Source organism: Erpetoichthys calabaricus, chromosome 17 (genome assembly GCF_900747795.2).
Source record: "Erpetoichthys calabaricus chromosome 17, fErpCal1.3, whole genome shotgun sequence".
In the NCBI taxonomy this organism is placed as follows: domain Eukaryota; kingdom Metazoa; phylum Chordata; class Cladistia; order Polypteriformes; family Polypteridae; genus Erpetoichthys; species Erpetoichthys calabaricus.
Genome location: NC_041410.2, coordinates 10,936,839 through 10,961,564, shown reverse-complemented (window position 1 = coordinate 10,961,564; position 24,726 = coordinate 10,936,839). Strand labels below are relative to the sequence as shown.

Sequence of the window (24,726 nt, the reverse complement as noted above, 5' to 3'; positions counted from 1 at the left end):
AAGTTACAGCCTTATTCCAAAATGGATTCAATTCATTTTTTTCCTCAGAATTCTACACACAACACCCCATAATGACAACGTGGAAAAAGTTTACTTGAGATTTTTGCAAATTTATTAAAAATAAAAAAATTGAGAAAGCACATGTACATAAGTATTCACAGCCTTTGCCATGAAACTCAAAATTGAGCTCAGGTGCCTCCTGTTTCCCCTGATCATCCTTGAGATGTTTCTGCAGCTTCATTGGAGTCCACCTGTGGTAAATTCAGTTGATTGGACATGATTTGGAAAGGCACACACCTGTCTATATAAGGTCCCACAGCTGACAGTTCATGTCAGAGGACAAACCAAGCATGAAGTCAAAGGAATTGTCTGTAGACCTCCGAGACAGGATTGTCTCGAGGCACAAATCTGGGGAAGGTAACAGAAAACTTTCTGCTGCTTTGAAGGTCCCAATGAGCACAGTGGCCTCCATCATCTGTAAGTAGAAGAAGTTCGAAACCACCAGGACTCTTCCTAGAGTTGGCCGGCCATCTAAACTGAGCGATCGGGGGAGAAGAGCCTTAGTCAGGGAGGTGACCAAGAACCCGATGGTCACTCTGTCAGAGCTCCAGAGCTCCTCTGTGGAGAGAGGAGAACCTTCCAGAAGGACAACCATCTCTGCAGCAATCCACCAGTCAGGCCTGTATGGTAGAGTGGCCAGACGGAAGCCATTCCTTAGTAAAAGGCACATGGCAGCCCGCCTGGAGTTTGCCAAAAGGCACCTGAAGGACTCTCAGACCATGAGAAAGAAAATTCTCTGGTCTGATGAGACAAAGATTGAACTCTTTGGGGTGAATGCCAGGCATCACGTTTGGAGGACACCCGCACATCACCAGGCCAATACCATCCCTACAGTGAAGCATGGTGGTGGCAGCATCATGCTGTGGGGATGTTTTTCTGCGGCAGGGACTGGGAGACTAGTCAGGATAAAGGGAAAGATGACTGCAGCAATGTACAGAGACATCCTGGACGAAAACCTGCTCCAGAGCGCTCTTGACCTCAGACTGAGGCGACGGTTCATCTTTCAGCAGGACAACGACCCTAAGCACACAGCCAAGATATCAAAGGAGTGGCTTCAGGACAACTCTGTGAATGTCCTTGAGTGGCCCAGCCAGAGCCCAGACTTGAATCCTATTGAACATCTCTGGAGAGATCTTAAAATGGCTGTGCACCGACGCTTCCCATCCAACCTGATGGAGCTTGAGAGGTGCTGCAAAGAGGAATGGGCGAAACTGGCCAAGGATAGGTGTGCCAAGCTTGTGGCATCATATTCAACAAGACTTGAGGCTGTAATTGCTGCCAAAGCTGCATCAACAAAGTATTGAGCAGAGGCTGTGAATACTTATGGACATGGGATTTCTCCGTTTTTTTATTTTTAATAAATTTGCAAAAACCTCAAGTAAATTTTTTTCACGTTGTCATTATGGGGTGTTGTGTGTAGAATTCTGAGGGAAAAAATGAATTGAATCCATTTTGGAATAAGGCTGTAACATAACAAAATGTGGAAAAAGTGATGAAGCGCTGTGAATACTTTCCGGATGCACTGTACGTCAGCCTTTTGCTCTGAGTCTTAATCCGATCTGCAGATAAAATCCTTAACTTTCATTTTGACTTCTCGTGTGATTACGTTTCATCTCTTGCCTGGTTTTCGACTTCTTGCATGTTATTTGACTTTGAATTTTGCCTCTCGTCTGGGTTTTGGTCGCTTTGGCTTATTTTTCTTTTGTTTGCCTTTTGCTCGCATCTTCTTGTTTTCTCAAGAAATGAGATTTTAAAGATTTAAGAGTAGGGTGGGAAAAGGATCTGTCACTTACTATCTCAAGAAAGGAAGTGGAAGACAGCCATGTACAGAATCCACTTGAGCTCCATAGGCACAAAGCACTCAATCATCCATCCATCCATTTTCCAACCCGCTGAATCCGAACACAGGGTCACAGGGGTCTGCTGGAGCCAATCCCAGCCAACACAGGGCACAAGGCAGGAACCAATCCCGGGCAGGGTGCCAACCCACCGCAGGACACACACAATCACACCCACACACCAAGCACACACTAGGGCCAATTTAGAATCGTCAATCCACCTAACCTGCATGTCTTTGGGAAGAAACCGGAGCGCCCGGAGGAAACCCACGCAGACACGGGGAGAACATGCAAACTCCACACAGGGAGGACCCGGGAATCGAACCCAGGCCCTCAGATGCGAGGCAGCAGCGCTACCCACTGCACCACCGTGCCGCCCAGCACTCAATCATTCAACTTAAAATCTTTCATCAACCACATCGATCTCGATTAAAATTGTCCAAAGTGTATCCGAGGAGAGATCAAACCTGCCAGCATTGCAACTGAGCTCCAGCCTCACTAGGGCGTATGTTTTGAGAATGTACCCAATGAACGTTATTTTGGACAAAAATCTTTGGCTGTTCATCAGACAGCCTTGGTTTCCCGATCACTCCTGACCCCATTAACAGCCATGTTTGGTGGGCTCCCAGATGGGCTTAAAGTGGAGAAGGACAAATAGATTTTAATTTCTGATACAATACGACTGGAATAATCCCAACTGGCTAATTAGATTAGATACTGTAAATGTTATTAATCCCATGGGGCAATTCAAATGTCTACACCAGCACAAGCATAAAAAAACAAGGACACAGACTCACAGGACAGATAATACAGCCAATCAATCGATCAATCAATCAATAAACTTACAGAGTACATTGGGTGAAAGCCTTGTATTGCCTGATAGCAGTAGGCTGAAAAGACCCCACTTCTTACACACCGTGGAGGAATAAGCCAGTAACTAAAAGTGCTCCAAGAGGGCGCCACCTAGAGGGGATTTTTCACAATGGTGTCCAATTTTGCCGCCATCCTGTTTCCAGCGTGTCCAGGGTCCATCATGTGATGACACAGGCTCTCCTGATAAGTTTCTTCAGGCCTTGCGTTTCTTTTGTGTTCAGGTTGCTTCCCCAGGAGACTGCGGAGTGGAACTCCACACTGGCTACTATGGACTGGTAGAGCATTTCCAGCAGCTTGGAAGCCCCGAGTCTCCTTAGCAAGTCCAGTCTGCTGTGGCCCATCTTGTCTTGTGAGACCAGTCCAGTCTGCTGGTCCTTGTAGCTCTGTGCCACTTCCATGTCCTCTCTTTGAACGGTTGACTGCTCTCAGAGGCTACTTGTCACATCAGAAGGCCACCAGCTGTTCTTTTCTCTTGGCTGATGTCGAGTTGCAGGTTGTTGTTGTCTCTGCACCACAAGGCGAGGTCCTCCATGACTTTCCTGCACGCCGACTCGTCTCCGTTATTAGTGCAACCTGTGATGGAAGAGTCGTCTGAAAAAAATCAAATTCTCGCTTAGCAGATCTGTTCAAAACTTTGTTCAAATATGGAAATATCTCTCTATTATAAAAAAAAAATCTTGGAAGGAGATGAGACGTGATTGCCTCGGAGACACTTTCACTTCCAGTGAGACGAGTCTTCATGCCAAGCGATGTAACCACGCCCGGGGCCAGGACCCCCACGAGACACAAGCTTATGAAAGTCCTGCATGGTTATGTCAGACACATTTCTTGTTAAGAGAAAGAAACGATATTCACTCACGGGCAGTTATACGTTGCGTTGTCACGATGGAATTCCAAACATGGAATCAAAATTTAATGTGATACTGTATTGACGAAAAGGTAAAAGCGAAAAGAGATTGAATATATGGACATAGGTGATATGACAGAAGTGCGCCACACGAGATGAAGATCACACGGCACAGCAGCAGCAGCAGGTGATCGAGCAAAGAGGAGGTAAAAAAAAAACTATTTGTTTCCCATTGGGGCGGCATGGTGGTGCGGTGGGTAGCACTGCTGCCTCGCAGTTGGGAGACCTGGGGACCCGGGTTCGCTTCCCGGGTCCTCCCTGCGTGGAGTTTGCATGTTCTCCCCGTGTCTGCGTGGGTTTCCTCCCACAGTCCAAAGACATGCAGGTTAGGTGGATTGGCGATTCTAAATTGGCCCTAGTGTGTGCTTGGTGTGTGTGTGTGTGTGTGTGTGTGTGTGTCCTGTGGTGGGTTGGCACCCTGCCTGGGATTGGTTCCTGCCTTGTGCCCTGTGTTGGCTGGGATTGGCTGCAGCAGACCCCCGTGACCCTGTGTTCGGATTCAGCGGGTTGGAAAATTGATGGATGGATGTTTCTCATTGTATCACCGTTTAAGAGGGGGTCCCGGAGGAGCAACCACATCTCTATGGGGGTGCGTTCAGCCCCCCTCTTCACAACGTAGCTGGCATGTAGCGCAGGTGGGGAGGGTGGGCGAGTGAAACAAGCAGGAGGTGAAGCCCTCTAGTCTAATTAATGAAAATTTACAGTAAGGATTTATATCATTGGGGGGGGGGGGGGGCATCTCCCTTCTTTGTTTTTTGCTGACTCTTCTCTCTTTCTCTCAGGTGGGAAACTGAAGTCTGTCTTGTTAGGTTTTGTCACTTTTTGGTCCTGGTTTCTTTATTTTTTCTAGTTTCATCATGAAGTCATTTGTTGTTTAGGTTGGAATTGATTGTATGGAATGTGTATGGAATGTATTTTTTCCCAAATAAAATTAAAAAAGAAAAACCTATTCTAGGAGAAACGTGTTTTTTGTGCACCAGAAAATATGACATGAAATTCATGTGCTGTTGTTTTCTTTGAATGGCAGAGGGGTACAAGATCTTCCTTTCATTTTCTTTTTATTATAACATAATGTAAATGGCTCAAAAGAATTGTGTGTTTTCGGAGTAATTTGAAAAATGCCCGTCTTTTTTTTTTTTTTTTTTTTTTTTGCATTTCTATTCAAAGGTCTCGTTCAGTATGGCACTAAACCCAGAATCGCATGGCATCTCAACGCACTGAGCACCAAAGAGGCTGTCATAAGTGCAATTCGGGAATTAAAGTATAAAGGAGGAAACACACGTACAGGTAACGTGGTTATATTGTTACGTTCTCGTATACGAAGTACTGTACAGGGAAAGTATTGTAATCGTCCAAAAATATCGACTTTGAGATTTTGATGAATCTCGATGTTTTAGACCTCCCTGAGTCCAAAAATACCATTTTTGGAAATGTGTGTGTGTGTGTGTGTGTGTCCGTCTCCATCTCCAGATGTGTGCTTTTCACGGAGTTGCTTGTAGTCTTGTTTTGCCTTCATCGTGCAAGTTACGCCACCATACTGACTCTACCACACGTTGCCCCTTCCACATTCAGGTGCATTTATACTACATTGGTGGCAAAGGTGTCAGTGATCTTTGTATGAGGCGGAGTGGTAGCTCTGAGGCTGGAGATCTGCACTGGCAATTGGAAGGTTGCCGGTTCGAATCCCGCAAATGCCAAACGGGACGCTGCTCTGTTGGGCCCTTAACTTGCAATTGCTGAGCGCTTTGAGTAGTGAGAAAAGCGCTATGCAAAGAATTATTATTATTAAAGAATTATTGGAGGGCGGCACGGTGGCGCAGTGGGTAGCGCTGCTGCCTCGCAGTTGGGAGATCTGGGGACCTGGGTTCGCTTCCCGGGTCCTCCCTGCGTGGAGTTTGCATGTTCTCCCCGTGTCTGCGTGTGTTTCCTCCGGGTGCTCCGGTTTCCTCCCACAGTCCAAAGACATGCAGGTTAGGTGGATTGGCGATTCTAAATTGGCCCTAGTGTGTGCTTGGTGTGTGGGTGTGTTTGTGTGTGTCCTGCGGTGGGTTGGCACCCTGCCCAGGATTGGTTCCCTGCCTTGTGCCCTGTGTTGGCTGGGTTTGGCTCCAGCAGACCCCCGTGACCCTGTGTTCGGATTCAGCGGGTTGGAAAATGGATGGATGGATGGATGGAATTATTGGAATCTTCCAAAAATTCGATTTTGATGAATCTCGCCATTTTACACCTCCCTGAGTCCGAAAATACCATTTTTGGAAATGTGTGTGTGTGTGCGTGTGTGTGTGTGTGTGCTTAAACACGATAACTTGATGACGCTTTCTCTTATGTCAACCAAATTTTGGGTACAAAACGCAAATTTCTATCAACTTTTGAGCAATTTCTGCTAACTGGAAGTGGTACTTTTTTCATTCAGCTGCAGAGTCTGATTTCTTCAACGTTACTTGTTCAATATATTATTAATTTGATTTGAATTGCTGTTGATGGGTCTTTAATGTACATAATATAAAAATATATTCATTGTCTTGCGGTTTACTCCTCAAATATCCAGCCCCATCATATCTGAGTACAGTATACGAGAAAGTCGAGAGGAGACCACTCCCGATTTTTTTACTTTTGTCATTGTTTGCAATAAAATACTCAGTACAGTCATTTTGATTCACTATTACAGTATGTTCTTTATTTCCTCCTTATTCTCCTTAGCCTAATTGTAGACTTTTGGTTTGAGGTGAGAGTGACTGTATACTCTACAAGTGAGTAAGCAGCAGTGATCTCTGATCCGGTAAACTTTTCATTGATGCCATGGATCACCGCTTCCCCCACCATTTTCCTGTGGTGGCACACTTCTTGTAATCAGGGCACACCGCTCTTCTAACCACAAACACATTTTCGTAACGCGCTTGGCTCTCTGAAGGGGCGGGGCTACCCGAGAAGCCAATCCAAAAGCAGCTCCGAGCTCAGCGTTCACAGACACTGCGCACATTCCCAGACGCTTCGCCCCTCACTGCCCCAGAGGCAACTCATCCGCCCGCTTTCCAGACTTGCTGGCAATCACACACTCAGGCGTCCGAAGTGCTCAAAGTGCTGTATCTGCAACACGGCGATCGCAGAGCAGCTTTTTTGCCGGCTTCTCCATGCAGTTCTGTCCTCCTCTGACAGGACTCGACCACCCGAGAAGCTTGTCCATCTTGGGTTCAGACCCGGGTGTGCTACACCAGTGGTTCCCAAACTCGGTCCTGGGGACCCACTGTGGCTGCAGGTTTTTGTTCCAACCAGATTCACAATTGGTGATAATATTCAATAACAACTGATCTCATTTAATTAGCTGGTCTTTTTTACTCTGCTCTTATTCTGCATTCAGAAAAAACATTTATAGGACATTTAGAAATATTTCTATTTTTTTCTAAAGATTATTTAGTTAACTCTATTTTATTGTTTTCCTCTTATTTTCCCCTTTTTCTGCATAGTTTGCTCCCTTCATTTAACTCTAATAGTGACAATTAACAACAAGCATATCATACACCCAAGATGATGAAAGCTGCAACGACTTCAGTGTCACACCCAATAATTAGTAAATAATTACTTAAATAACCAGAACACCGGGAAAAGCAGAATGAATATTAGGTTGAAAATACTGTTAATGATTAAAAAAAAACTACATATTCCCTGTATAACTGCTTATAACATTTTAATAAAAATCTACCAAACTTAGTTTGTAATTTCTACATTGACTCCAAAAGACAGAAACTGGGAAATAATGACTCACTTAGGCTATGAGTCCAATGAAAAATGGAAGTTGGTTGGAAGAAAAACCTGCAGCAACAGGGAGCCCCCAGGACCGAGTTTGGGAACCACTGTGCTACACTATTATTTCCACGGCACACTGGTGATCTCTCACTGGCACACCACCGATTGAAAAACAATGAGATGCTTCTAGTTACAGTTAAATTGTGACCAGTGCCAGTGGTAGGTTATTTTGCACCCTAGGCTAAGCTTGTTATTGTGCCAACAGACTGTTCGGTAGCTAACCCGTGCAGCTGCTGGGTCTAACCTATTCCCATTCCTGTTACCAGGTCGGTCTACTGTCGCACCTTAAGATTAACACACACATGCATAGATATCCACAAACACACACACTGTAACTGTATGACGTATACACTGTATGACGTATGCACGCTTTTTCCCTAGCACTTGTGATGGATAGCCTCGGCCATTACCCGGCTGGGATACCAGCTGGATGGAAGTTCTGGAGGGGGTGTGGGGAGAGCATCTGTGAGGCATTATTGTCCTCACAGGTGGCGCAGTGGTAGTGCTGCTGCTTTGAAGTAAGAAGATTGTGGGTTCGCTTCCTGGTTCCTCCCTGTGTGGATAGCGCTTTGAGTACTGAGAAAAGCGCTATATAAATGTAATGAATTATTATTATCTCCCCTGGGACGCTAAAGGGCAGCCTTCCCGGGTGGATTCCCACAGGGCATACATGAGACCATGTTAATTCATCCACAGTTTTTAGTTACGTTTGTGGACCACCAGGGTGCGTGCCAGCCACCCTACCTGACACAGACAGGCAAAGACACAAGTGCAGGTGCTGCACGCCGTTTATTTCTCCACGTGGGAGCAGCTTCCCCCTGCCTCCCACCTTTACAGCACAGTTCTCCGGTACATGAAGCACACGTACCCTTCTCTCTTTGCCCTTTTCTCGCTGCCACTTTTCCTCCAACAAGATTTGTCCTCTCCCACCCGACTTGGGCTCCCGGTGTAGTGGCTGCGGACTCCTTTTACAAGGCTCATTGACTGCTTGGCAGCAGGACCTCCTGGTGTGGTCAGGCTCAGACAACGTCCAAGCGCCCTCTGGTGTTAGCTGTGAGGGTTCTATTCAATAAGGGCGCGCACAAAAAGGCGACCTTCAAAAGGGCGACCTCAATTGGGCGCCGAATAAAGGCGCGCGTAAATAAAGGCGAGCTTCAAAAGGATGACCTTCGGAGCGAATTAAATTAATTGTCCTTGATTATGCTAATAGACCGCATCTCGAATATCTACGTGGCATTGCACATAATCTATACAGCTTCAAGTGTAACTTGCTTTCACCTTTTTTATACATTCAGTCATTGCCTTAATCTAATTTTCTGTAATTCTGAAAACAACGAAATATAGAGAGCTTTAGAAATAGTTCGTTAAAAGTAGTTCGTTAGAAGTTCATGCATTAATTAATTGGATGTTTTAATATTCTTGCTTTCACCTTTTTATGCGTTCAATCATTGCCTTTATCTAATAAATTTTCTGTAATTTTGTTGCGTTTGCCTTTATTCGCTGCGCCCAATTGACGTCACCCTTTTGAAGCGCTCCTTTATTTGCGCGCGCATTTATTCGCCGCGCCCAATTGAGGTCGCCCTTTTGAAGGTCGCTTTTATGTGCGCGCCCTTATTGACGGATACCGGCTGTGAGCCCCCAAGCTCCAAACCCATGGCCAGGGGGGCTGCCCTCTAGTGTTCTGTGGAAGATAATGCTTTGAACATAGTCTCTCCCCAGGACCTTCTGTTAAAGGGGGCGTTCCGGCCGTCCATCACAGGTTCCAATTAAAATCTCTTCCCTTGTAGGTCTGGCATTAACTTACATTTTGGAAAAATGCTTCACGGTAGAATCCGGCGCTCGGCCGGCCGTACCCAAGGTTGGCATCTTCATTACGGATGGCGTGTCTGAAGATGATGTCCTTCTACCAGCAAGACGTCTTCGAGACGCAGGAGTTGAAATGTTTGCTATTGGTAAGTTTGAATTTATCCGTGTAGCAAGTACCGGCATGCTTGTGATCAGGGCTGGATTAACCGTTAAGTAAAATGGGCACATGCTGAGGGCATCAAAGGGAATGGGGGGGCACCACAGACATATGGTGCTAAAGTGCAGAAAGGTGCAGCTGAAGCAGGAGTCACAAAAAGGGGCTCCCACATTAAATAAAAAAATGACATACATTTATACACAATAACAAAAAATAATAATACAATAATAATAATAATAGGGGCAGGCTGGACGTCTTAAGGTCTCTGCTAAGTATAGAAGCAGATGTGTTACCTGAGATTAGTTTTGGGCATCTGGTCAAAGACTTTGCAGTTAGAAAAAGTAAAGAGAAATCTTTTCAAGTATAAATGAAGTGAAAGTATACAAAAATTCCTGCGGTGGGTTGGCACCCTGCCCGGGATTGGTTCCTGCCTTGTGTCCTGTGTTGGCTGGGATTGGCTCCAGCAACAGTTCTGTGGGTGCGATTGCACGACCGCGGCAGGCCCGGTCTTAGGTATTATGGGGCCATAGGCGAAAGGGGGGTCCAGGGGCCCCTGAGAGGGGCAGAGCCCCTCTGGAAGCTCTGCGAAATGCGTGAAAATTAGACCAAGGAGACGTTTTCTTGTAACGTTACGAGGTCATCACCCTGCGTCCCTTTTTCGCCCGGAGTAGTTAGCTGCTACAATTTAGCCAGTTTGAACTGTTTCCACTGGGCACCACGTGGCGGTATGTAGCTAAGCCCAGCTTAGTTTTTTTGTATTTTTTCTTTTTTTAGTTTTTTTGACTTTTTTTATTTTTTGGGATACAGTATTTGAAACTTTTGGAATGCATTGCGAGGGGAGGGGCGTGCCGGAGGCCTGGCCACCGTCGATCCGGGGCCCTAGGCGGTCACCTACTTCGCCTATGCCTAAGGCCGTGCCTGACCATGGGGAGTTAATGAGGTGGTTGGAGCGAGTCGCACCTGCGCGTGTGGGTGCGTTTGTTCTCAATTGCTTCACTGGCTTCCTGCGGCGTGTGATTAAGGCGCTGCGGCCACAGAGGCACAGGGAGACTGGGCTATATATACGGGTCGACATCAGGAAAGGGGGTGATATAGATGGATAGAGGAGAGGAGAGGAGGAAGAGCGAGAAACGAGGTTAAAGGACGGGAAAGAGCAGTCTAAGCAGGATGATCTGGCCACCTAGAAGCAGGAGACAGCACGAGCCGGGGCGCCGCGTAGGAGCGTTTGGTTGTGCCGTTCTAGGGGCTAGTCTACCCCACTGAACGTTCGAGTGAGTAGGTTGAGCAAGGCAGGTGTCCTCCCGAGGGATCCGAGTAGCAACTACGGGAGCGCGAAGGAGAGCCGACCTCAGATGGTCTGGCACCGGTGCATGCAGGCACCTAAGACGGAGGTCGGCCGAAAGGAGCTCGTGGCTTTTAGGTCTCCGCCGGCTGCGAGAGCAATGGGTGAGCCGGGGAGAATGAGAGAGAGAGAGACTGCATTTTAACTTCTGCATTTTTTAACCTCGGATTTTAAAGGATTTATTTATGGGGTTTTTTTATCCCCACTGAACACTTGGTTTTTATGATTTATTTATTGAACCTGATGCACTTTTTTTTTTGGACACTGTGATTATTGTTTTTAATAAAAGCACTTTGTAACTTTTTGGAAATATCCCCTGGCTTCATTAGAGAATTGTCCTCGTATATCGGCTCATCTCGGTGACATTACCGATGGCGTTGGGTTCAGGGCTCCCCGTAAGGACGTTGGGAGCGTGGAGTGGACCTGCATCGTCACATACAGTATATAGCATTGTACTAAACCAAATAAATAAATATAGTAAATTCAGAGAAAAAGCCTAACAGACAACATAATTGATGGTCTCACACACACACACACATACAGGTTACATGAGTGTCTTGACATGGAGGTAAACTGAGAGAAGGGTAATAAAGTCAAGTAGAGCTAAAAGCCTTCATGAACAGATGAGTTTTGAGTTGTTTTTTTAAAAGAATTCATGGAGTCAGCTGACCTGATTAATTTTGGTAGGTCATTCCAGAGTCTGGGCGCTATACAGCTGAAGGCCCTGTCACCCATGGAGTGTAGAGTAGTGTGGGGCACAACAAGATTACCAGAATCAGAGGACCTTAGTGGGCAGGCCGGCACATAGTGATGGAGGAGGTCACTGATGTAGTTTGGTGCGAGGTTATTTAAGGCTTTGTAAGTTATTAGTAGGATTTTATATTCAATTCTGTAAGACACAGGGAGCCAGTGAAGACGGAGCAGGATGGCTGTGATGTGCTCGCTGCTGCTGGTCCGTGTCAGGACTCTTACAGCTGAGTTTTGAATAAGCTGGATCTGTGATATAAGATTAGAAGGAGCACCTGCCAGGAGGGAGTTACAATAATCGTCGCGGAATGTGATAAAAGCAGGGACATGCATCTCAGCGTTAGAAAAGGAGAGGAAGGAGCGAACACGGGATATGTGACGGAGATGAAAGTAAGAAAGTTTCTTAATGTGATTTATGTGGGCGGAATAAGAGAGGGAGGAATCAAAAATGACACCAAGTTTCTTTGCAGTAGAGGCAGGTCTGATGGGATCACCGCCAAGATGGACTGGGAAGGAGCTCATTTTATCAAGTTGCACTTTAGTCCCAATTTGCAGGAGTTCAGTTTTGTTGCCATTTAATTTTAAAGAGTTCTGCTCCATCCAGGTTTTAATTTCACTGAAGCAGGTTGTGAGCTGAGAAAGCTCTGATGAAGTTCCACTTTTAACATTGAAGTAGAGTTGAGTATCATCTGTATAAAAATGATAACCCAGTCCATAGCTACGGATAATATGGCCAAGTGGAAGCATATAAATAGAGAAGAGGGTCGAGGACAGAGCCTTGAGGAGCTCCTTGTGTGGCTGGCGCGGAGCTGGACCTGCTGCTGCCAACACTAACAAACTCTTGCCTATCAGTTAGATAGGACTTGAACCACTGGAGGGCAGTGCCAGAGATGCCCAGCATGTCCTCCATTCTGGACAGTAGGATGTCATGTCTGACCTGAGTGTCAAATGCTGCACTGAGGTCTAACAGAATTAATATACTGGTTTGTCCAGAGTCTGCTGCCATAAGCAAATCATTGGTTACCCGTAGCAGAGCAGTTTCACCAGTGTGCTGTGCCCTGAAACCCGACTGAAAGGGTTCCATCAAATTATTAGATGTTAAGTAGTGATGGGAAGTTCGGATCATTTTACCGACTCGGACCTTTGAGTCTCGTTCAGCAAAATGAACGAATCCTTTTTCGAGTCATTTCGTTCATTTTAGCAAAATATAATTAAAATGTTACCTGTTACCTCCCTAACACATCTACTGCTTACACAAATGTTGATCACACTACAAACAAGACAAAACTATAATGCTATAAGAAACAGAAAATATTAATTCATTGTTTACCTGGGTCTTTAGTCTATGATTCGCTACTACTGAGCCGGTAAGTGGTCATGTGACAAAAGAACGAACGACTCGAAAGACTCGAGGAATGAACTAATCAATTCTCTTTCCGGCTCAGACTGCATAGGTTAAGCTTATGGGGCTGTCACGTGATGAACGAACGACTCAAACCCAAAGACTCGAGAGATGAACTAATCAATTCTCTTTCCGGCTCAGACTGAGTTGGTTAAGCTTATGGGGCTGTCACGTGATGAACGAACGACTCGAAAAACCCAAAGACTCGAAAAAACTATAGAAAGTTGCGCAAATGCGCATGCACGACTGAACGAATCACTCCAACGAGACGACTCGTTCTTCTCGAGTCACATTAAAGATTCGTTCAAAATGAACGAATCGTTCAAGAACGACCCATCACTAATGTTAAGTAGTTGGTGAGTTGGGAAGCTACAACACACTGTGGTACGCGGCTGGGGGTCAGACTCAGCCGGGACGCCTGGAAGGACTGGATCGTGGCATATTTATCCTCTGGGCCACAAGGGGGCAACCACCCTGGAGTAGAAGAGGCCCACGGAAGAGGAGCAGGGAGGCTCAAGAGCGTTGGGGCCTCTGGTCACCGCCAGGGGGCGCCCAGAGCCGAATGGAGCCCGGGACTTATTCACTTCTGCCACACCCATGGAGGATGATCCTTCCAGGGTCACCCGGAGTGCTTCCGGGTGCTCTCCTGATGCCTCCGCCACACCAGGATGTGACGTCAGGTAGAGCACCTGGAGCTCATCCGGGTGAGGATAAAGGGGGCCGCCTCCCTCCTGTCATTGAGCTGGAGTCGAGAGCAGGAGCAGGACGAAGCTCCTGGAGAGAGAGAGGACAGGTGGCCCAGGGACGAGGAGAGAGAAGGCCCAGGAAAAAGGTGACTGGAGCTGAAGGTACAGCGTTGTTGTGCGGGACCGAGTTTGTGTTGTGTGGAGAAGAAAAATAAAACATTATTTGGATAAAGATGTGGTCTCCGACTGATGGTGTCCAGGCAAATATCACAACACTCAAGAACTTTTGACAGAAAAGGTAAGTGGGAGATAGGCCGGAAATTGTTAAGATTGCCAGCATCAAGACCAAACTTTTTTAGCATGGGGGTTACAGAAGCGATTTTAAAAGTGAGCGGCACAGAGCCGGTGTCGAGGGATGAGTTTATTATTGTTGTAACAGTCGGGATTATGGCATGAAGGCAGGATTTAAATAGTGTGGAGGGGATGGGGTCCGGGCGGCACGGTGACGCAGTGGGTAGCGCTGCTTCCTTGCAGTTGGGAGACCTGGGGACCGGGGTTCGCTTCCCGGGTCCTCCCTGCGTGGAGTTTGCATTTTCTCCCCGTGTCTGCGTGGGTTTCCTCCGGGCGCTCTGGTTTCCTCCCACAGTCCAAAGACATGCAGGTTAGGTGGATTGGCGATTCTCAATTGGCCCTAGTGTGTGCTTGGTGTGTGGGTGTGTTTGTGTGTGTCCTGCGGTGGGTTGGCACCCTGCCCGGGATTGGTTCCTGCCTTGTGCCCTGTGTTGGCTGGGATTGGCTCCAGCAGACCCCCGTGACCCTGTGTTCGGATTCAGCGGGTTGGAAAATGGATGGATGGATGGATGGGGTCCAGTACACAAGTAGTCAGCCTCATCTTACAAAGCAGGTCAGTAACAAACACAGATGTGACTGGTGAGAACTTAGAGAAGGAGCTGGATGGAGTGGGAGAACAGAGAGAGATATTAACAGATGATGGATTTATGTTAGTTGAATTATTTAGATCATTAATTTTGTTACGGAAAAAGTGGAGGAATTCCTCACAGACTTCAGTAGAAGAGGTAGTTGGGCCAGATGTGGGTTCGAGTAGTTTATTAACTACAGAGAACAGAACCCTTGGGTTATCGTGGCCACTTTCTATTATTCTGCCGTAATGGGTGTTCTTGGCAGAAGTTAGTGCTTCTCTGTAAACTCTTTGGTGGTCAGAGAAGGCCTGGATGTGCACGGTGAGGCCAGTCTTACGTGACATTCTCTCAAGGCGTCGGCCAGCTGCTTTCATAGATCGTAATTCTGAATTATACCAAGGAGCTGAACGCTTAAAGGAAACCTCCTCATGTTTTAAAGGAGCTTAATGCTGAATGAAGTTATAGTGGTCAACAAGACTATCTACTGTTGATGGAAAAGGTGTGTAATTAATCTATTTATCATAAATCATTTTGATATGTTTGTTTCACCTAAAGGTGTGAAAAATGCAGATGAAAATGAACTAAATGTGATCGCCTCTGACCCTCCCCAGTCCCACGTGTACAACATACCTGATTTTAAAATGCTGAGCACCATTGTGGAAAGCCTGACAAGAACTGTGTGTGACCGAGTTGAGCAACAGGACCGGACCATTCAAGGTACTTCTCCACTGTCGGCTTTCTTCCAGAAATGTAATGTTTTGCTTTTATTATATGTTAAAATGGTACTTTGTGTCCGTAGTGTGTGCTTGGTGTGTGTGTGTGTGTGTGTGTCCTGCGGTGGGCTGGCGCCCTGCCCGGGGATATGTTGTGCTGGCTGGGATTGGCTCCAGCAGACCCCTGTGACCTTGTGTTAGGATATAGCATGTTGGATAATGGATGGATGGATGGGTGTTCTCTCCCACCCTTGTTAGCACTGAAGTCCAGTGCAGACCGTTTTCCGCTGTAGAAGCTGACAAGCAGAAATAGTGAATGAGCTGAAGGTGTTTACACACACACACACCAATCAAAGGCACGAAGCTGTCTATGCTGCTCATCAGACAGGAAGAGGTGTCACCATAATGCAACATTTCCCATGTGCTGATGAATTAAGTCACAGCGTTGGTGAAGTTTGGTCTCAGTTGCTTTTCCGTTCAGTTTAAACTTGCGCTCTTCACGGCCCCTCTGCTGCTGCCACCTCGTTCTCCATCCCCCCTGGTGATTTCACCCAAAAGCCATGGACCTGACGATTTGGATGTTTGCCGTTTCTCCGCTTCTGATCGCTCGGATATCAAGTAAGATGTCATTTTCCATCTCTCACTTGTCTTTCTGTGGTAAAATGAGAACAAAGGTTACAGTTGAAGGAAGCTTAAGGTGGCTGGACGAACGGAGCAGTGGCTGTGACTCCCTGCTTAGAGAGTGATGCTGATCGGGTCCATTTAGGTAATAAACAGCTGGGATTATTTTTGGATTAAATTGTGATAGCCATTTTTTTAAAATGTTGAATTTAAATTTGTTCGTATATTTATTTAGACCGGTCTAAAGGGAACAGCCCAGCTCCTCTTTAACATGTGCTGCTAAGTCGCAGTTCAGCGTTTTGTCCCATTTCCTCACTGTGACAACGTTACTTTCTTTATCTTAGAGAGACCTGAATGGAAACAAATAAAAAAAAAAATAAAAAATAACAAAAAAAAAAACACAAAATACAGCATGTGATTCAGCAACAGGAAATATTCTCATAGGTGCGGCCAACGGCTGTTTTTCTTCTCTGGCGTAAGCTTCTTAAATTTAGAATTGGAGCCGCAGAAGGTCGGTGTTTCCTGACGGTTACGCAGATAACATTTTTTTTTTTAGTTGTGATAGTTGAAAAGAATCCAACAAACATGGGCGTAGAAGATGGGCTTTGATCCATTAGCAGTGAATTTAAGAAAAAATATCAGGATGCCATGTGGCTCGGTGGAATGAGACGGGCGAGTGTCCGCCATGGACTGATGGACTGGCTGAACGCAGCGTTAAATGGTGGTGCTGACCTTATAAAGTACCGTGAGATCGTGTCCGGTGCTGCAAAATCAAATAGATAGATAGTGTGAAGGACAGCCGGGTCCCATGCCCGGCCGGGTACGCCCCTGCTGCATCTGTTCCAGGGGAGCCACCATGAGCAGCTCAATACCTCCCCCGGGACGCTTGGTGGCAGTCTCCCTGGCGGACGATGATCCCCCAGCCCAGCGCATGGCTCCATGGGAAATGGAGTCCTCCACAGTCTGATTGGGGGCTCGGATGGCTGCTAGGGGGAGCTGCATGGAGTCTGCAGCCCGGCTGGCCGAATCTTCAGCCCCACCTGGAAATGCAAGTAGGACCAGGTGGTCAAGCACCTGGAATGCTTTCGGGTGGGGTATAAAAAGGGCCAGCCACCACAGGCCCGGTCTTAGGTATTATGGGGCCCTAGGCGAAAGGGGGGTTCAGGAGCCCCCCTGGAAGCTCTGCGAAATGAGGGGAGGGGCGGGCCGGGGGCCCCCTGGACGCCGGGGCCCTAGGCGGTCGCCTACTTCGCCTATGCCTAAGGCCGGGCCTGGCCACCACCACTTGAGAATCCAGGGTCAGGAGGAGGAGGACTACGCTTGCGGAGGAGTGAGTGGTGGGAGAGTAGAGAAGGAATTGTTGGTGTGGAAAAGAGTGCTTGTGGGACTGTGTATTGCCTGTGAGTCACGGGGAAGATGTGAAAGAAAAATAAAAAGTTCTTGTGTTTTATACGTGCCTCTGTGCCGGGTCAGGCGTCTATATAGCGCCCTTTCTACAATAGATAGATAGTGTGGGAGATGACCGGCTGTTCATCCCGGCCAATACCCCCAGGCCGCTAGATGGAGCCCTCCCTGTAGCATGGGAGTGCCCCGAAGACCAGCAGGGAATCATGGACAATGGAGTTTTTATTCCCAACCCGTGGGACCCACCAGAGGATGCTGCAGGGAGGCTCAAGGACTTATACGTGACCCTATAACCCGGAAGTGATAGCCAGAAGGAAAGATGTGCTTCCGGGATGAAGAAAAGGACTTTTAATCTGACCCGGAAGGGATAGCGAATCATGGACTGCAGGGTTGGAATCACTTCCGGGTCAGGGGATATAAAAGGACTGTGGGAAAGCCCAGACACTGAGCTGAGCTGGGAGGAAGGGTGGCTAAGCGTCTGGGAGAGGAGGATTGAGAATTGTATTGGTGATTATTGATTTCTTGTATGTGTAGTGTGGAGTGGAGGGTGGTTAGTGCACAATATTATAATAAATACAAGTATTATACTTTTACCTGGTGTTTGGCGAGGTACCTGAGGGTTCAAGGGATCACTAGCGCCCCCTACTGTTACAATAGATATTTTATTAATCCCAAGGGGAAATTCAATAAGCTTTTCATATCCTGACGTGACTGTGAGTTAATCTGTTAACGTGATTGAGGGTGATGGGAGAGCTTGGTGGAGTTCCAACTTTTAAATAAATAACCGGCGTCTCTGGGTGCACATGTGCACTCCGAGGTCGATTGGGGTGCCTGCTGGATCTCATATTCACGTACAAATGCGAGCGGGTCATTTGAGTGCTTCATTCACTCCTCGCACATTCCACCTGCATCTCATCGGGGCCATGCAAGTCATGGGAGTCTGCAGGGGAGAAGAAGAAGAAAAAGAGAGAAAGGAGGCGGAGGCGGCAGGATCGGGAGACGCCAACGTGTGGTAGAAAGGAGACGGGCAGCCGGGTAGAAAGTCCTGAGGAGGAGAGTATGGCCGGTCTCTGGGTGACCTCGGCTGAGCATCTCGAAGAACACGGAGTGATCTGTTGCTTAGGGGGTCTCTCAGGGAGTGGCAGCGGGAGTCGGAGGAGTGAGGTGTGGTGTGGTGTGGCGCCCTGCCCTGCACTGCCGTTAAAAGGTTGGCGGTGCCCATCAGAAGGCTGTCTCCTCTGGCTGCAGTATCCCGTCTTAGATAGATAGATAGATAAATAATCCCAGGGGGAAATTCACAAAAATCTTGGGGGGTAAGCAGAGGAAATGTTGACTTTTTTAAGAAGGAGGCACCCAGGATGGAGTGTTTTTTTTGAACGGTTTCCTTTATTTTATTTATTTGCGCATTTTAGCGTCCATTTTGTAACCACCTGATTTTTATTGGATTGTTTATTGCCTCTTGGAATGCACTACACTTTGGGACACTTTATTTATTTTTTGCATATAAAACACTTTCAACCCTTTGCTGATTGTCTGTGTGTGTGTCCTCATTTGCCTGGCTCATCCTCGGGTACGTTATCGGTGGTTTCTGATTTTAAGGGGCTCCCGGATGTAACTGTGGAGTGTAGAGCCAACCTGGACAATCACACTAAGTTATAACTATAAAGCATATGGGCACAGCTGCCACTGTTGAAAGGCGCTATATGAAATATACTTGAATTACTTGTTGATTACTGCGGTGGGCTGCCCAAGGATTTGTTCCTTCCTTGCGCCCTGTGCTGGCAGCAGACCCCCGTGACCCTGTAGTTAAGATTCAGTGGGTTGGAGAATAGATGGATGGATGGACTTTTCTATTTAGGAAAGCATATTAACAGAATTGCCTCTAATTATTGTTTAAACTTTGTTTTTTATCTTGTTGTGTCTTTGTTTAAATTATTTTTATGTAGCACTTTGAGGTTTAGGAGCCCTGCCTGGGGATTTGTTCCTGCCTTGCACCCTGTGTTGGCTGTGATTGGCTCCAGCAGACCCCCGTGACCCTGTGTTAGGATATAGCGGGTTGGATAATGACTGACTGACTGACTGACTGACTGACTTGTTCATTATCTGACCCTCATTTAGTCACTTCACCCACCAGTGGACATCCATCCTTCCATCCATTTACTCTTCTAAACCCTCACATCCAGGGCAGGGTTTACGGGGGGGCATAGCTGGAGCCTGTCCCAGCATGCATCGGGACAGGGTGAGCACACGAAAAACCTCAGGGGGCCAACTGAGCATCACCAGTCCACCTAACCTGCATGTTTTAGAAATTGTTGTGCTGTTTCTATCAATGCAATTCTCCGCCTATTTTTGGCAGAGTTTAAGCACAAGGAAGGAATCGACCCCCGGGCAGGGTGCCAGTCCTTGTGCAGGGATAAAACCTGCATGTTGATCTGTCCTGACCCTGAGTTAGAAATTTCACCCACAAATGACCACATTGTAGAAATAAGAAAAAAAAAATCAAAATTCTTTTCTTTTGTTGTTTTGGCCTGAATATCCACCATGGAAAGATGTTACCAAAAATTAATTGTTTGTCCTTTCGTTAACACTTTATTAATCTGAAACTGATTAAAAAAAAATAAAAAAGGGCAATTGAGGCAGTATTGCCTATTGAAAGGTGCTATATGAGCTTATTTGTCTTTGGGGAGGCCAGATATTTAAATTTACATCTAATGCCTTTAATCCGAGGCATCTTACAGCTTTTTAGATGCATCTGGGAAGAGAGCAGGCCATTCAGCCCCACAAAGCTCGCCGGTCCTGTCCACTTAATTCTTCCAAAATAACATCGAACTTTGAAGGTCCCCAAGTCTTTCATCCTACTTGGTCACTTGTTCCATGGGTCTGTGGTTCTCTGTGTGAAGAACAACTTCCTAAAACAATCGATTTCCATTTCTTTTGTTTTTCCAATTGGAGCTCAGGCAGGTGAAGTGACTTGTTCAGGGTCACACATTGTCACACTTCACACCTGGAGGTTTGAAATCCAGATTTTTAACCCCTACACCCCATTGCCTGCAAATGTGTCGCTACTGCTGCCAGTACTCAGACTGTAGAAATACAAAATCAAGGGAAAAATCACCATCACTCTCTCTCTCTCTCTCTCTCTCTCTCTTTCTCTCTCTCTCTCTCTATATATATATATATATATATATATATTGTGAACTTGTGAATTTCCCCTTGAGATTAATAAAGTATCTATCTATCTATCTATCTATCTATCTATCTATCTATCTATCTTATATAGTGCCTTTCATATCTATCTATCTATCTATCTATCTATCTATCTATCTATCTATCTATCTATCTATCTATCTATCTATCTTATATAGTGCCTTTCATATCTATCTATCTATCTATCTATCTATCTATCTATCTATCTATCTATCTATCTATCTATCTATCTATCTATCTATCTTATATAGTGCCTTTCATATCTATCTATCTATCTATCTATCTATCTATCTATCTATCTATCTATCTATCTATCTATCTATCTATCTATCTATCTATCTATCTATCTATCTATCTATCTATCTATCTATCTATCACACAACCCCAGTACTTCCCCAAAGTCCAGGCCTTCCTTCACTCTGCCTTCCTCAGGTCCGCCTCCACTCCTGTCCTCCAAGACTCCGTCTTTCTCCACTCCTGACTCCAGTCCTCGAATGGAGGGAGGCAGCCCCTTTTATATCCACCCAGATGTGCTCCAGGTGCCTCCCAGGTGTGGCACTCCCCGGTGTGGTGGAAGTGCTGGCTGTGCACCCGGAAGCACTCCGGGTGTCCCTGGTCTTCTTCACCCCAGCACTTCCGGGTGTGGCGGAAGTGCTAAGGGCCAGGGCTCCCTAGGTATCTGGTTGCCCCCTGGTGGTGACCACAGGCCCCTACAGGGTTGAGCTTCCAAGCTCTGTTTCCATGGTCCCCATACCATCCAGGGTGGCTGCCCTCTTGTGGTCCGGAGGAGGCGTAGTCTCTCTTCCACTCCTTCCGGGCATCACCCCCAGCCGCTTGCCACAGTATATATATATATATATATATATATATATATATTGTGGCAGGCGGCTGGGGGCTATGCCCAGCCGGGATGCTGAGAAGGGCCTGGGAGAGGGTCTATACCTAATTTGATATCAAATTTCAAAAGAGCAATGTCAAATTTGAAAAACTGAATATTAAATTTTAATTTCAAAAGCTCACTATCATATTTTAAAAGTGTGATATCAAATTTTTTAAGCCTGATATCAAATTTCATAAACATGATATCAAAATGACAAAATATGAAGTGAGAGTGCATATACAGTATATTAGCATTTAAGCTATCATTTCAAATTTAAAAAATGTGATATCAAATTTTATAAGCCTGATATCCATCCATTTTCCAACCCGCTGAATCCGAACACAGGGTCACGGGGGTCTGCTGGAGCCAATCCCAGCCAACACAGGGCACAAGGCAGGAACCAATCCTGGGCAGGGTGCCAACCCACCGCAGGACACACACAAACACACCCACACACCAAGCACACACTAGGGCCAATTTAGAATCGCCAATCCACCTAACCTGCATGTCTTTGGACTGTGGGAGGAAACCCACACAGACACGGGGAGAACATGCAAACTCCACGCAGGGAGGACCCAGGAATCGAACCCGGGTCCCCAGGTCACCCAACTGCGAGGCAGCAGCGCTACCCACTGCGCCACCGTGCCGCCCTAAGCCTGATATCAAATTTCTAAATGTTGTTACTAGGGTGTTGTACCGTGTTAGCCATTATGGATGCAGTGAGAAATCAAGCAAAATGCCCCCTTTTATTGGCTAACTAAAAAGATTACAATATGCAGGCTTTTGAGGCAACTCAGGCTCCTTTTTCAGGCGAGATGTCATACAGAGACTGGAGCTCCCTGTGTTTATATACACACTAGGACAGGTAACAAGATGTGTAAACCAGTAAAAAGGTGTCACTTTTCTTGAGTTCTCACTACATTCATAATGGCTAACACAGTACAACACCCTAGTACTACAGACGTACAAGACACCAAAATGTACTGCTACTGCATTGAACTGAAAACCAGTTAGACGAAACTGGCACACATGGACAGCGACATTTTTTTCTTAACGAAATGCAAAAAGGAAAATCTTATCCCAAAAGGATTCATGATAAGGAATACATTTAAGATGTCACACTTATGGGTTTTCCAATGTTGTTACATTGTCCTAATGTCTGTATATAAACACAGGGAACTCCAGTTTCTGCATTAAATCTTCTGCATTACGCGCATGGTTTGAGACATCCATTTTATCCTAATACTTAAAAATACTGTACTTGTCATTACACACTGCATTTTGTACGCATTTGTTGTTATTGGTGTCAAGATGTTGAAGTTCATTGTGTAACACAATGAAATTACTTTTTGTGACAGCGCCAAGGTGCATTTAAAGAAATGTCAAATAATTTCAAATATGTCGTATACAGTGTTAAGTGATAAAGTAACCAGAGCAAATTATTATTATTGCTCAAAGTACAGCAGCATAAATTGTTATTGCACCTGTTAATGAATAGTACATTACATATTCTATATTGCTGTGGTGGGCTGGCGCCCTGCCCGGGGTTTGTTCCTGCCTTGTGCCCTGTGTTGGCTGGGATTGGCTCCAGCAGACCCCCGTGACCCTGTGTTCGGATTCAACGGGTTGGAAAATGGGTGGATGGATGGATGGATATTACCAATATAGCTTATTGCAAATGTTCAATTAAAAATGATCTCAGACTGAGGAGATTCAGAGTTAAAAAAGCTATTTTTTAGTCTGTTTGTGCGTACACAGATTGACCTAAAGCGTCTGCCTGACAGGAGGAGATCCAACAAAGAATTTCCAGAATGAGTTTTGTCTGTGAGAATGTTTCTGGCCCTTCTCACACAGCGAGTCTTATACAAGAGTTCGAGTGATGGCAGTTCAGTCCCAATAATGGCCTCTGCCGCTTTTACAACCCGCTGCATTAGGTGTGCGTGATGTTTGCCATGGCATACTTTTAGATGTAATATAGGAAGATTGTTAACTTCCATTTTTGTGAAAGAAAGAAAGAGAAAGTTTGTTGGGTGAGTTTGTAACGCTGCCGGTCGGTAATGTAGAAGTTTCCAGAATGCGCATGAAGTTACTGCAGTTGGTATGTGAGACGTGCCTGTTATTAAAGCAGTGGGTTGGTTTTAAAGATTTTCTGTTGTAATATTGTAACGTTTAACAGCAGAACTGAACAAATTGTCAACTAAAGTAAAAGTGACAGTCTGCATTTAAGAATATTATAACATAATGCCCTTAGTATTCCTTTATGCTCATGTTTGTGTTTATGTATTTCTGCATCTTAATGGGAGTGTGTTTCTGTGTATGATTTCTATATACAGCATTTCTTAACATGCTTATTATGGCTTTGTTATGTATATTAATACAAAATACCGTCAAATAGGAAAGAAGCCTGAAAGAGTTAAATAAGAGGACATGTGGAATGATTATAATATGACGCAAGTAGTTGTAAGTAGTTCTAACAAATTTCTAGAAATTTTGAGATGAAGGATAAAATAAAAGCACTAATGTTTATAAACTGGTGAAAGTTATGCATATAAAGACTGTAAATAGCTTTAGAGAGAGAAAATAGGCAGTTTACTGCGGTGGGCTGGCGCCCTGCCCGGGGTTTGTTTCCTGCCTTGAGCACTGTGTTGGCTGGGATTGGCTCCAGCAGACCCCTGTAGTTAAGATATAGCAGGTTAGATAATGGATGGATGGATGAAATAGGCAGTAGAGTGTGTTGTTTTATTGTAAATAAACACGTGATACAGACACTGCTGAGGAAACTGTGTATCGAGTCTTATTTATTATTCACCTTTTTGGCAGGGGTGTCACACTTGGCTCAGTCTGATTATTTGCATTGGTGTGTATCGTCTCTCCTGGAGCGCCAAGAGGCAGAGAGGTTGGATGCTGATGCATTACGTGCTAAAATTATTGGCTGTGGGGAGAGGAATAGTTTGGATTATAAACAAAACCTAGGAGGTCAAGGATATGATGGAGCAGCAGTTATGAGTGGGGGGTACATTCAGGTGCCCATGCCAGGATAAAAGATGTTGCCAATTTTGCATTTTATGTCCATTGCAGTGCACATTGCTTAAACTTGGTGACAGTTGACACAGTCAGAAGTGAACCTGATGATGGAAATTTTTTTGCTTTGTTGTTAAAAATTATACACATTTATGTCTGGACCCTATCTATCTATCTATCTATCTATCTATCTATCTATCTATCTATCTATCTATCTATCTATCTATCTATCTATCTCTTATATAGTGCCTTTCACATCTATCTATCTATCTATCTATCTATCTATCTATCTATCTATCTATCTATCTATCTATCTATCTATCTCTTATATAGTGCCA

General features: G+C 45.6%; 1 protein-coding gene across 2 annotated transcripts in view; it reads left to right on the top strand.

Annotated features, from left to right (window-relative positions):
* The window catches only part of LOC114667663 (intercellular adhesion molecule 1-like), an 82,252-nt gene that overhangs the window by 7,313 nt on the left and 50,213 nt on the right, over nucleotides 1-24,726 (top strand). For both annotated transcript variants that reach the window (XM_051920677.1, XM_028823047.2), the window contains exons 3-5: nucleotides 4,846-4,965; nucleotides 9,270-9,434; nucleotides 15,098-15,259. In XM_051920677.1, coding sequence (XP_051776637.1) covers nucleotides 4,846-4,965; nucleotides 9,270-9,434; nucleotides 15,098-15,259 — 447 coding nt within the window. The remainder of the gene's footprint in view (nucleotides 1-4,845; nucleotides 4,966-9,269; nucleotides 9,435-15,097; nucleotides 15,260-24,726) is intronic.